Source organism: Pagrus major, chromosome 11 (genome assembly GCF_040436345.1).
Source record: "Pagrus major chromosome 11, Pma_NU_1.0".
Lineage (NCBI taxonomy): Eukaryota > Metazoa > Chordata > Actinopteri > Spariformes > Sparidae > Pagrus > Pagrus major.
In genome coordinates, this window is record NC_133225.1 from 5199191 (window position 1) to 5213549 (window position 14359).

General features: G+C 39.9%; 1 protein-coding gene across 1 annotated transcript in view; it reads left to right on the forward strand.

Moving 5' to 3' along the window:
- The first annotated feature begins 8697 nt into the window (after positions 1 to 8697).
- Positions 8698 to 14359, forward strand: part of tgfbr3 (transforming growth factor, beta receptor III) — a 70952-nt gene continuing 65290 nt past the window's right edge. Inside the window, exons 1-2 of the mRNA XM_073476285.1 lie at positions 8698 to 8874; positions 14041 to 14199. Of these exons, the coding sequence (XP_073332386.1) occupies positions 14139 to 14199 (61 nt within the window). The 5' untranslated portion in view covers positions 8698 to 8874; positions 14041 to 14138. The remainder of the gene's footprint in view (positions 8875 to 14040; positions 14200 to 14359) is intronic.

The window sequence follows — 14359 nt, forward strand, 5'->3', positions numbered from 1 at the left end:
TTCAGACAGCCAGTGGCTCTCTGACTGCCACGGGAGGGCTAACGTGTGTGTGTGTGTGTGTGTGGACAGACAGGAACGGAAAAGTGGGTTGTGGGCGGAGTGGTGATTTCACGTGCTGTTCCAGGAGCGGAAAATTTGGTTTAACTGAACACGAAAGTTACCAACCACTCTCTGCGATAAAAAGACAAGAATAACTATAACTGATATGAAGAATCACGACAGTTTGACAAAAGAAAATGTCTTTGTGTACAATGTAAAGAGATCAGATCTTTAAAATACACGGCTGAGTTTGTACTTTACTAAGGTACCTTGAACTAGGCATACGCTCACTTCCTGTGAAATGGAAATCCTGAAAAACTCAGCCAGCTTTTGATTTCTGCACAAATAAAGTAGGATTGTTATTTTATTAACCTCACAGTGGAATACAATCTGAAGGCAAAGTTTAATTTCTCAGTTCTTCATTCATATCTTGAATTAGCATGAATGTACTGAGACCAGCTGAAGTGTATTATAATATATCCCAATATCACAATGTGGATTTGAACCACAGCATTGTTGCTGACCCAGCCCAAGATGACAAGGAACACCAATTATCTATCTTAGCTCATGGGAAATTATAGGTAATTATTAATTCCCAAATCAAGAAAAAAATACTAAGCCACAATACAGTTTTACTCACATTACAAACCTAAATATCAAACATGTTGACCCCTGATGGTGTGGATATACTTACATACTGTTTATGTACTGTATGGCAAAATTGGTATACCAGCTATAAAGAAGAAGACAGCTTTGATGAGCATAAATCCAAATCATATTCTGCAAGAAGAGTCAGTATAATATACATTTAATACTTATTTCCCTTGGCTTTGCTATAAATGAAAACTTAAAATATAATTTCAACACATTTAGGCAAGTAACTGACACCAACATGTGATGTATGTTGGTGTCAATTAGTTGCAGCAGTCTCTAAAATGCTATATTATGTTGCTTTTTTTAGATTATCTTTCATTTTAAAGGTAAGAGGCTGCTGGAATAAAATTATATCCAGCATTAGAGCATGAGTGCCTTACACATTTCCCTGTAACCACAATACAAATAATTCAAACAAACAAGAAAGCATTTCTTGAGGCTTGGAAAACTTTATAAAGCCTCCAATATTTTAGCTCATAAATGAAAGAAATTACAATTTTTGTCCACAAGATGGAGCCATTGGCAAAAATGTGGGGTTTAAACTGTCCTCCAAAAGAGGGAGCTTTAATGGAGGAGGCATGAGGGGATGTTATTGTGGTTTGTGTTGTGAGTGATTTACTGAAATATTTCCAGCTCTCTATAGACAAAAGAAACCCGATTGTGGAGTGACATAATGATATTTGATTTCTGGAAGGAAACAGGAAGTGGGGTGAACTCTGTAATGACAAGTTTAATTTGTTACATGCAAGAAACAACTATCCATTTTTACATGAACATCAAGGGAAATGCTGGAATCAATTTTATTGCCGCCTGAAGATTTGTAAACATGATTCATTTTTATTCAGTCAGTCAGTGATAGCTCCCACAGCTAAACCACAATACTGATGAGATTGCCGCCCTCCTCTGTGTTGTCAACTGCTCTACGCTTCATGCTACAGGTCCATCCACAGTTTCTACAATAGTTCCTGAATATCCTGCAGTCATATTTGGTGTTGTTTTGTAGCAAAACAGTTGAGTGCCGGGGGGATTTAGAAAGTGAAAGGAATGATTGGTATGTCCGATTGTCAGCTGTCCTAAATGAGTGTTGAATCTGACCGTAAATACTGACACAGTGTCTGCTCCCCTGACAATGACAGGAAGCTTGTTCAGAGGGGAGGAGGTCATATAGGAAAAGGATCTGCCCCCTGATGTTTCAAATGTGAGGACTAACAATGGGTATTTGTTATTGAATGAATAAATATAAACTCTTCAAACCAAGTGAGGGAACAAGGAAAGTTTACACCTACTACTACTGGTTGAATGTAACTAAGTACATTTACTCAAGTAATGTACGTCACATGTAATGGTATTACTTTATACTTCTATAACTACTTCTATAACTACGACTAAGATAATGTGTTTGCACTCTCCGGATTAAGACGTGATAATCCTGTAAAATGTTCTGAATTAGCTCCACCTCGAACAGCTACAACTTTAAAATGCTGCTCACACAGTAGCACACGTGGACGCAGGAAGTAGGGGTGCTGAGGGGGCTGCAGCACGCCCTAAAACAAGGCGTTGTATAAGCCATCCATTTATTGTCTATATGATATAACACTTTGATCATGAAGCCCTAATGTCACTTGATAATCCTCTGGTTTATCAGTCAAGTGTATAAACTATACTGCAGACTAGAGTCTCTGTTAACAGTGACAAACAGGAACATCAGCGTTATACATGCTCCTGTCCTCTATGACACGTCTGTCTTGGACACAATGTTTTTTACACAAGGAAAGAAATAACTTCATGTAAAACAGATGCTGATTTTACGAGAAAGCCCAAATGATTACGCATTTGTCATGGGCAGTGTTTCACAAAGTTTCGGTTTCTCCTGACTCAACAACTCGAGATGACTTAAGGTTTTATAAGGGAGTCTCCCTCTCCCTCTGCATGTCCTCGCTGTCCACTGCTTTGACCTATAATATATTGGTGTTCATGTTTGCTGTCTCTGTAATGCAGAATGTTCTCAAATTGTTATTGTTAATAACTATTAGATATAAGTTATTCAAACCTATACAAAAAACATGTATGTCACGCACAATTTACTACGATGTCATTATATAGACTGACCCCTCAGCACCTCCAGCTGTGACTGACTTCCAGCTCCAGTGGTAACACATCAGCAACAATTAATCCAACTTCATATGTAATGATATAAAAATGACTTTTTTTCCTCCTGCATAATGAGGATTTTGATACATTCAGTACACTTTGCTTCTGTTCTTCTGTACCATAATGGAGTATTTTTTGTATTGGGATATTGCTGCTTTTCCTTAAAGATATAATATGTAACATTTCAACATTTTAATATATAAAAACAATCAGACCTTTGTTGTGTATTTTAAAGAGTTGTGTACTTACATTAATGTTTCCAACGATGGTGCGTTTCATTTGTTGTCAACGCCCGATCATACACCAAAGAGTGATGAAGGAAGTCAGCAAACTATTCTTAACATAATTACATACCTACGTTACTTTGCGACATCATCAAACCACGTCTTTTGTTGATGAACGATTCTCAACATACTGTGTGCACAAAGGCACTTGACAGCCTGGATTAGTGAATCCGTTCAATCCGCTTTGGTAAGGTGAGCAGGTGGAATAGGTGCTGACAGACACTGGTGGACTCATAAACTCAAAAAACGCTGTGAAAGTCCCGTCTTTGATGCCCCTGTGGTAGATAAAACACGATAAGGTGTTCTTCCAGTGGAGAAATAGTGATGAGGTGCCCTCTCTTCACTATAATCTGTCATGACTTTTGATCCTTTTGAGTTATTTTCACTCCAGCCCCTCAAACATCTTGAGTCCACCGCTGCTGATAGAAATGGTTCAAATTGTTTTAAAATTTATTTTCAAAATGGACTATTTTTACAGAAACCTGAAATAGATGGGGAAAGCATGCCTGACACACCCAGGAATCTGTTATTAACCGGCTTTTGAGTTGAAGTTTATTCTTAATGTGCCCCATATGTTGCTGGTAAAAAGATGGGGAGCCCTTTCAAATAACTAAAGATGTTTGGAGTGGTCCAGTAGCATGTGGTTTGGTTTTTTACTGAATTAAAAGGAAAGTCTGTATTCAAATAGAACTCAGATGTGTTCCTGCTTTGATTTAAGGCATAAAATCCAGTATTACAGAAAGTAATATAGCTGTGCAACAATGAAATTCATCTCATCTTTCCTGCTACTGATAGGTATGTTAAATCAAAGTGAGGCCATGTGAAAAACTGTCCCGGTCCATTCAGAGTCATAGCATAGCACCAAGAGCCAGCTAGAGTAAAGCCTTAACATTGGATATGCCTTTTTTTGTGGCTGTTGTGCGACTGAGAAAAGTATGAGACAGCAGATCCTTTCTTCACTCTGATAACTCCCTGCAACTCAAGTCAGCAGCAGTCCAATAACAATCCCTGCCCAAATCAAATATTTAGAGTGTCCCAGAGGCGTTGCTGGAACCGACACAAAGCAAGGGGGATTCTCACAGCGATGGGAAGGTATTCTATTCAGAAAAAAAAGCATTACACAGTCGAGGAAAAGCAGGTTGTTACAATGCATGTGTTCAAGAGTAACAAATCCTATTTTACAATGTGTCCATCAATTAACAACTGCAGCCTCCTTTAATTTATAGCTTTTTACAGTTAATGTGTGGTGTTGCTAGTCACAGAGAGTTTAAACAAACAGTTTTTATAAAGGCATTAGAAGTTGGACTCGTACAGAGTCAGCATATAACCATATGAAATTGATATAAACTTAATTTAGTTCTTCTATCAAAGCCATACATGATGGCAACAGTCTTTGGAACGGCACAAATCTAGTGACATCAACTCTCAGTCATAATAAACTTAAAAAATATACTGTACTAACATCTGTTTATTGGTATTGACTGTGTAAGCCTATGACACAATATTACACAAGCTTGGCTGATTAACCCTTTGAAGATTGTTTGCTTTGTCCTTCTTTCTTTCTTTCTTTCTTTCTTTCTTTCTTTCTTTCTTTCTCTGAACAATTTACATCACATAAAACCTATTTTCTGTTTTTTCTACTGTGTTCCTCGTTCAAATGTTATTGTTAAACTGTCTCTGTATTATTTCCTTATCATTTTATTCTTCTTGTATCACTGTTATGAATCTGTCTTATTGTTTCAGCACTGCGTGAAGCACATTGTGTGGCTTTTGAGATTCTGCTCCAAAGATTCAAGATGAATTAAATCGTCATTATACGACAATTTCAGTTGAAGTTCTGTAAATTACACACACACACACTGAACTCACAGCCTGAGGAAAGAAGCTGCTCTGTAGTCCGGTGGTATGGCAGCGGATGCTAATGTGGATCTGTATCTTTTGCCAGACTGCAGGAGAGTGAGCAGACTGTGGCTGGGGTGGGTGATGTTTTTGTGTGGCTCTGTGCAGACACCTCACCTCACCTCACTAATGCTCTGTAAATGGGTACCAATGATTTTATGTGCAGTTTTAATCACCTGCTCAATCAGCTCCTTGGTGTTTGCTGACGATGAGCTGTAGACTGTTCTCTGTGCACCATTCTGCAAGATTGTTGATTTCCTCCTGATAAGAACTTTGATTGCTGTTTCTAACTTCACAACAGAGCACACAGCCCAGGGGGGCTCCGGTGTTGATCAATCTGAACTGTCTCCGGTCTGTTTGTGCATTTCTCTTCCTCCTATTTAATACTTTGTATTGGCTCCTCCCTTTTTAAAAGGCACAATCCAAATAAAAGTACCCGGCCAATATGAGTTGACAACAAAAAAATCACTTAGATTTTTACTCTGACTTAGCAACCCTTCAATCAAATTGAAATTTTGGCATATAACTACCTTTAAAATAATGATAAATTATCACATTACAGCGTCTAAGTTTGGTTTTCTTACTACTTTCCAGAATGCAATCATTATGAGAACATTATATCCTAACGCATCATTTTTTGACACACAATAGTTCTGTTGAATATTATGGTACAACAAAAATAAACCCGTAACAATACACCCACTCACTGCATGAAACTGTCTAAAAATGCAGTATCTTAATTGCCTGTAATAGAATCCAACCATTACTGAGATCATTTGTTATTTCCTGCAGTTATACTTGGTGCCATTTGCTGCATGATATCTCTGACAGAACATTGTTGGACCTGACAGCGAGTTCAGTCAACTAGGTCAATAAAACTCAAGGACCTGAGTTACATTAATAGAAAGTGAAGATGCTTCAGATTGCACATATCTTTGATGCACTGTTATGCTTTTATTCCCCTTCCTCTCAGCTGTGTTCACAACCCTAACACAGTGTAAATAAACAAAGTGGAACACTTTAACGGAGACATGCATATGTATGAGATGTAAAATTATTTGATCCCTTTGAGCGTTTCCTTGTCAACGAGGCACGAGTGCTGCTTTTGTGTGTGTGTGTGTGTGTGTGTGTGTGTGTGTGTGTGTGTTTTCCACAACAAAAGTTTCCTTCCCTCTTGTCACAGGTGCCATCTCATTAGTGGTAGATCACTGAGCTGACATTTATGTTGTTCCGAGTCACACAGCATCTCCTTTTCACTGGAAGTCTGATATCACAGCAAAGCGAGGCAGTGTTTGTTCAGGAGGCTACGAGTGATTTCACACACAGAAATCAGTCTGCACACAGTTTAGTGCTTGTGATTGGGGTGGCGGGGTGGAGAATTGAAAGTGTGTGACAAAAATGCCTTGTGAGAGCTGAAAATATTTTACATCCTAATATTAGAAGCCACCAAAAAACTTAAACGTGTTTAATCTGATCACAATGAAAAGCATCTCAGCTCCTCTTCACCTAAATATCAACAGCAATAATATACAAAAGGAAATGTTTAGTATATGTATATTACATGCACTTCTTATGGAAGTTTAAATTGATTTATTGTAAGTGAAGTTTCTTTGGTTGAAAGCGTCTGCCAAATGAATGTAATGTAATCTAGGCGAGTGCTTTTCTCTCTCCGAAGCCAAACATTACCTAAACATTTAAATAACCAAATGACCTAATCCATAACAATACCACATGGAGACATGCCTCTCAAATTGGTTGTTTGGGCTTTAGTTATTGGCCATTTGAGCATTTTAAACCACTCTGATGAGAAATTCATAAAAAATATGGCCGCTGTTCCAGAAGCAGTGTGTGCAGGCCTCCCAAAGGTTTCTCTGCGTCCCGTGAAAACAAAATATTTCATGAAAAATAATACGTTAGTTTTCCTGCGTCATGTTCTTGGTGCCTTACAGAAGGGACTTTCTTTGGAACCTGGCAGCAGACGAATGTACAGGTTGTACATTAAGAAATCATGACAATGAGCAGCACATGCTTACATACACTATATTATTTCAGTTAAACTACTGAGGATAAGCTTACAAACACTGGCAATGTCTGTTCATCTGTCCTGATCCAATGGGCAGCTGCTCTGCTTTCCTCCCACAGATTAAAAACATGTATGCTTTGGTGAATTTGAGACTATAGACTATGTAGGATTACATGGTGTGGATTTTGGTGAAGATGATGTATTTTTGTAGGCTCACCTTAGCACCACCCTGGTTCCCTCAACAAAAAGCCTATGGGATTTTCAATTGGATTTTGGATTATTGCAGAAAATAAGCTCAAACATAAGTGCAAAATGCTAACTGATTTCTGGGTTTTTGGACTCATTACTACAGCACTTTATTGTGCCAAGCTAATTAGCTCATAGCAGCTACAGTTAGCGGTTCTCTGATGATATCCGGCTATTTGTTCAAGTATAAATTTGACAGGTGGCCAATTCTTACGTACTGCACCTTTAAGAGCATTTTAACTTGGTGATTTTTATGTTCATTCTTCCATTATCATGTCTGAAAATCTACATATTTGGTAAATGTTATCATGATTCTGTTGTTGTGACAGATGATCAACAAAATATATATTGTAAGAAATGTAAATAACTCTTGGGGTGTGCTGGCCCTGTCCTCATGGCATTCCTCTTACAATGTCAGTGCTGTAAATTAATCTATAGCAGTGTTTAGCAGTGACTCTGTGAGGACACACCCACACAGAGTTTAAAAGCCTGCAAACTCCCCTCAATTAGTAGGAACTGAAGAAGCCTCTGATGAGAGAGATGAAAGGTCTTCAAGAAACCGAAACAAGTCCAGCTGCCTACGATACAGCACTTAGAATTACCACGACCTGGATGACTGAGAGCCTAACGCGCATTATTTTTTACTTTTTATTATTGTTTAAGTGTGATACTGTCCTTTGGCTGCTGTGACTAAGGAATTTCCCCATTTGCGGGACAAATAAAGGATTTCTGATTCTGATTCTGATTCTTCATCAATGTATAGCAACGTGTTGGCCAGTGTAAATTGGCCATAGCTATCTTATGCCTATAGTAAAGCCTCTGAAATTTGGTGAAGAAGAAGTAAATACTCAAGTGAACATAAACTTAAATGCAGTATTTGTTGATGTATCACCCTACATCTGTATTATTGCCTCTTTTCTGCAGCAGCAGATGCTTCAGTGCTCAGCTGAGGCACACACAGTAAAAACGTGCAATGATCGGTGACAAGAGTCTCGCTTTGCCAGACATTCCCCCTAAAATCTGGCATCGAGAGCCCCCATACAGATACAGATCACTGTGTGGGCCCCTCGTGTGATAACAGTGACCTATAGGAGCCCTACACAATAAGTTTTGTATAGAATTGCACTGAGCGGTACATGGGGACTGATTGTGAAGACTCACAGCCATGCATTCTCAACTAAAAAATGTGATAAGTGACTGAGGGGGGCCTGCAGACCCCTCTCGCAGGGACCCCCGAGGAGCCCGTGCACCCCGCTTTGGGAAGCTCTGCAGCAGCCCATCTCGCGCACAGCTCAGCAGCCTCCTCCCTCCAGGCCCCGCCCCCCCCCCCCCCCCCCCCAGATGAAGCCCTCAGTTAACGGCAGATAGATGGTATTTAGCAAACCGTCCCAAAGTTTGAGCGACAGGAGCCGTGTTTATCCACACAGTGTCACCTCGGCGAGCTGTTTTCTCCGACCCACGGGACGGTGTGAATGTCCAGGCCGGGAGGAAGAACCGCTCTGATATATCCGCATCCACCGGAGCGACTTCAAACTTCGACCCGAGTTTGCTTGGACATTTTCTGGAGACTCTTGCCCGGTACGTCCGCTCAACGGCTAACTAACCCCCCCCAGCGCGCAGCTTTAGCTTAGTTTCTAGAAGAAAAACAAAACAAAACAACACTGTCTTTACACACGACGTCTGTGAATACTGTTAAAAATGTACTTTTCCAGCCATCCGAACCGCCCATAAATCCAAGCTGAACATCTGTGTCTTGACTCCGCTGACATGCAGCTTTCCTGCTTCCTCCGGCTGTTAGCTTAAAAAAGTTAGTCGTGTTGACATCCAACGGGTTTCTCCTGTTGTCGTCTCGTTTTTTTCTTTTATCAGAAAACACGGAGAATAAACACGAAACACAGGTAAACAGAGCGTGTATCCGGTGCTCACAGAGGTTTTTTTACAAGATAAGAGAGCAGCGTGACAGTGTGCTGAGCCCGCTGGCTGTCCGGGCAGCTCCTGTGGGATGAGACGTGACTGACAGAGGAGCCGTGCGGTTCTGATGGTAGCCAGTGTTTTGGGTTTATTTTGCACGGCAGTGGAAATAACCTGCAATCAAGTGGTGGGTTTGCTGCTGTGTGTTTACGACCACAAATGTCAGTCAGCGTTGCTGCCATGGAGGATCATGTTTTGTGATTGTTTTGGACCCTGGAGATGAGTTCAATTAACCAGCACTTTACATTGTTGATGCATGTTTATTGAGTTGTTATCTGATCTGATGAGCAGTTCAGGGATATTTATGCAGAAACATTTGAATCCTACTCAGCCAATTAATTGTTTTTTTTGATATAGAACAACAGCTAATGATTATTATATACTTGTAAATCAGTCTGCTGGTTATTTCTTTGCGTAACTGACTTGACTTAAAGTGAAAAAAAAAGCTCATCATACTTTCTCAGATTCCTTATTTTGGCCCATCAACATTCCTGTATCCAAAGAAATTCAATGAAACAAACATAAAAGCAGCAAATACTCACATTTTAGAAGCTGGAACAAGCTAATGTTGGTCATTTTTGCTAAAAAAATCTGCCAATCAATTAATTAACCGTCTATTTGAGCTCTAATTTATGAGTTCAATTAACCAGCACTTAACTATCTGATATCTGCTGTGACACAGACCTGACATTGTTAATGCATGTTTATTGAGTTGTTATCTGATCTGATGGCCAGTTCAGGGATATTTATGCAGAAACATTTGAATCCTACTCAGCCAATTAATTGTTTTTGTTATAGAACTACAATTTATGATGACTATATACTATTTCTTTGAATAACTGAATGATTCCTGATTAACTTAAAGTGCCCATCATACCCAGCCCAAAGTGACGTATTCAGATTCCTTATTTTGGCCCATTAACAGTCCTGTAGGCAAAGATATTCAATGAAACAAGCATAAAAGCAGCAAATACTCACATTTTAGAAGCTGGAACAAGCACATGTTGGCCAATTAATTAATTAACTGCCAATTTAGCTCTAATTTAAGAAATTGCATATCAGTATTGGTGCATAAAAATCACATACATAAGCTGCAAATAACAATCATGCACATACAAATGAGTCTGCTGGTTATTTCTTGATTGATTAAATGATTAACCTTAAGCAGTGAAAAAATGCCCATCATGGTTTCTCAGAGCCTGAGTTGATATTCCAAAGATATTCAAGTTAAAATGATACATAAAAGACAAAAAGCTGGAAATTTGAGAAGCTGGAACAAGCAAAAGTTACTATTTTTGCCAAAAAATGACTAAAAATATCTTGATTAATCATGTAGTAGTTGTAGCCCTAAATCTAGGAATTGAGGATCATATATAGTCTATAGATTAGTCTGCTGGTCAAAAAACAATAAAAAAATGCCCTTTAAACTCAAGATGAAATCTTCAAACTGCATATTTCGTCCAAACATCAGTCCTTGATCTGAAGATATTCAAGGTAAAATGCTACATAACAGAGACAAGCAGCCAATTTTCACATTTCAGAAGCTGGAAGAAGCAAATGTTGGTCAATTTTGCTGAAAGAAAAAAACAACAACCTTGAAATATTGAAATGATTTAACTTTTCTGACCGCCTATTAATCAACTAATCATTTTAGCTCTAATTCAAGACATGTGGCATCAATATTGATACTTAAAAGTGACATAAATTAGCTGCAACTGACAATAGACCATTTTCACAGCAGACATTTTGACTTGTCAAAGCTGGAAAAGCACAGCTGGAGTTTAATAACATTATCAATAGCTGCGTTCTATTTAGGTTAGCTACTTCCAGGCCTCTGGTATTGTGCATGCTCACTCACTGACATGGCTTACTGGGGTACTTAATAGAGAGGAGCCATCCTTAACAATACTGGTGACACCTGTGCTTTGACATGTCAGAATGTGTTGCAGTTGTGGACTACTACTACAGTTGTAGACTAGAAAGATGCACATCATGCAGAGGTATCAGAGTCTTAGCTGAGTCCAGGATGTTTGTAGCATGTCATGCCTCATGGTTTCTGTGTACAGTGTGTGGACAGGCTTTGTGACTGTGTGAGTCAGACTGGTGATCAGTCATTCAGAGCTCTGCTTTTGCGATGCAAGGAGTGGGAGGTTTCGTGGTTTGTCAGTGCTGAGCCTGTACACATTCACACTGAAAGAGGAGAAGAGCTCATTTAGGAACGCTCACCAGGTCGTATGACCACACGAACCTCTAGATGACTTATGAAGCCAACTGAAGTCAGATTAGAAAGTCTTGACATCTTACTCATGGACCACAAGATGCAGTAAAGGTAGCTCAGACAGTGCCTCAGTCTTTAGTGTTGCTGCACTCTTCACTTCTGGCTTTGTGATCAGGGGAACACAGTGTATGCCCTCAGGACGCAACAACACTTAACTCCAGCGTATGCATACGCGATGACACAGATATAAGCCAGGCCTTTAACATTGAAGTGACCACAAATATGGAGCTTGGTTTCAGTAATGTGCAGTACGTTCAGTCTGGGGTCTGCATGTTCTGATGGGCTTTCCAGATCTTCTCCGGGTGAAATAGTTGCTCGGCTTAGACGGTCAGGGTTGAAGAGAAGTCACATGAGGTGATTTGAGTTGTTGCTGCAACAAAACCAGCACCGTGGTGTGGAGCCTTTGGAGTAAAACCCCAACCAGCCTAACCCAAAACAAGGTAGAGAAAGGGCTGCCCTAAATTTGACTTTAAATGTTAGTGAAAATTGAAATAAAATCTTTTCAAAACACTGTTATCTCTATATAATATGAGCTCTTTTAACAGCAGGTCTTTCAATCTTCAGCCATATTTTTGACTTTTGATTTTTGTCTTGAATGTCACTTTCCTATGATTCGGTCTTGGCCTCACAGAAGGTTTTGCAACAAACCTCTGTTGAGTCAGTGAGGAGATAAAGGTGAAGGAGGGGCATAAATCAAACAGAAGGTACTGGCTCTCCTTCAGTGGCTGAAAGTGTAATATTTGTCACGATCTTCCAAAATGACTCCTCAGCCACTGCAGCTGCCACACAGTGAAAGGCCCTTTTGTCCTGCGTGAGCTGCTTGCACAGCAGAGCGATGCACCTTTAGTGCCTCTGTGCATCACCTCCCTCACCCTCTATGGTTCACCACGAGTCAGATACAGGCACATCTGTTCTTTCCACGCGGCACTGTTCGAGTCACATGTGCAGCCTTTAAACCGTGAACGAGTGCAATTCCTGTCACAGCACCTTCACTGCTGATACAGTAACAGTTTTGTTGTCATAAAGAAACCACTCAGAGAAGTAAGTTTGCATAACTTTGTCCGTGGACCATATCTTTCTAAAATAAATGTTTTGGTTGTGACTGCCAAACACGCCGGGTAACTATCTAGAATTAGTCAGAGCCAAAAACATACTGTTTAAACTGTTCTCAAGAACCAAACAATATTTTGGATATGATAGGCTGTAAATTTACAAATTACGTCAATACTTTCCAAAAAGTACGTGTTCCTAAACTGCCTCCTGAAAATGTTAAATCCTCTGACCTGACTTTAAACTGTGCACAGCATATCTTTCTATCTGATCTGATCTATCTGTTTTCCCTCTATGCTTTAAGGCTTATGGAAGTCAAGCCAAGAAAATCAAATTGCAACTTTAAACAAATTATCTGCTGGAATAACTTCTAATTGCAACTCAAGAATCGATTACCTCCAAACACTTTTAATCAAAATGGTGCATACATGTCAAACATTGACATGAAAGAACAGTGAAAGAAAGCGCTCACATCCAAGCACATTAAACACTCGGTGCTGAACAGAAGAAAAAGAGGAAGTCTGCACACGAGATAAATATTTTGTCTCAAGCCCTTATTCAGACATCAAACTAGTGAAGAGACACACCTTACAAGTACTTGTACAGAGGGGTCATCTGACAAGTCATGTGACAACAGAGAAACTAGTTAAATGCAAGATCCTAAACAAACAGCTAATCTATACAAAGAAACCTGTAAACCACCTAAATATACCATAACCATATCATCAGGTAAAAACTGTCCTACTGTATGGCCTTGTGAGGACAGATAATTACGAAGCATGTAAACATAATTCATAGTGGAAATGCACATTCAGGGCCCCAGAAGAAACACCATATGCATACGGTGCACACAAATATATAAATATATATACAGAAAGGAATACACAAAGTCACTGGCATTGGCATTTCACTGGCATTTCTTAGCAACAATACATTTTAATGTCACTTTGACTTTATGTAATTAAACCACATGTTAGTTGATTGCCCCATCACGGTGGTCAGTGTTTTGAGTTTACATTACCAAAGTGAAAGCATCAGACGAGGCCATGCTGATTAGCGTGGTGGTATTAAGCTGCTTACTGAGGACCCCACTGGAGCATTCAGTGTTTTTCCGGCGCTCTCAATTAAATTGTGTTAATAACCTGTGGCGTCTTCCAAAGTGCTTCACACCCAGCAAGCCAGTCAGCCGTCCCACACTGCTCACACACTCTGACTGGCCATGGGCACGGGAAGGTGTGTGCAGCACGGTCCTTTGAAGCATGCAAGACCCCCAATTAACCCGCCAGGATTAATCCCCTGCTCTCCAAACTGCTGCCTCTCTTGTCTCATCTCATCACTCCCACGGGGTGTATTAAGTAGAGGCCAGCTCCCTGCTGTTTTGTCCATGCTCAATGCCTCAGCGTCCTTCTTCTGGTTGACTTTCTCTACTTTTGTTCACTTTGCAGCCGAGGCCTGAAGCTGACTTCCTGTAGACTGCTTCATCGAGAGGGAAAGCAGGAGAAAGGCCTGTTCGTCATACTGGAAGCTCCAGGAAAATTACAAAATGGCAAGAAGATCCTCCATAGCCTTAATACTTCTGGCAATATGCTGCCTGGCATCTGCAGGTAAGTTTCTCGCACTGCTGAGCTACATGTGAAAGTGATTGCTGTCAAATTCAGTTTTTATTGTTAGGAGCCAAAGTCAAACCCATGCATCCATCTGGTATTAGGAAAAGATTATATTAACTATGCACCAAGCCTTGCACTGCTGTGTTGTCAGACAACC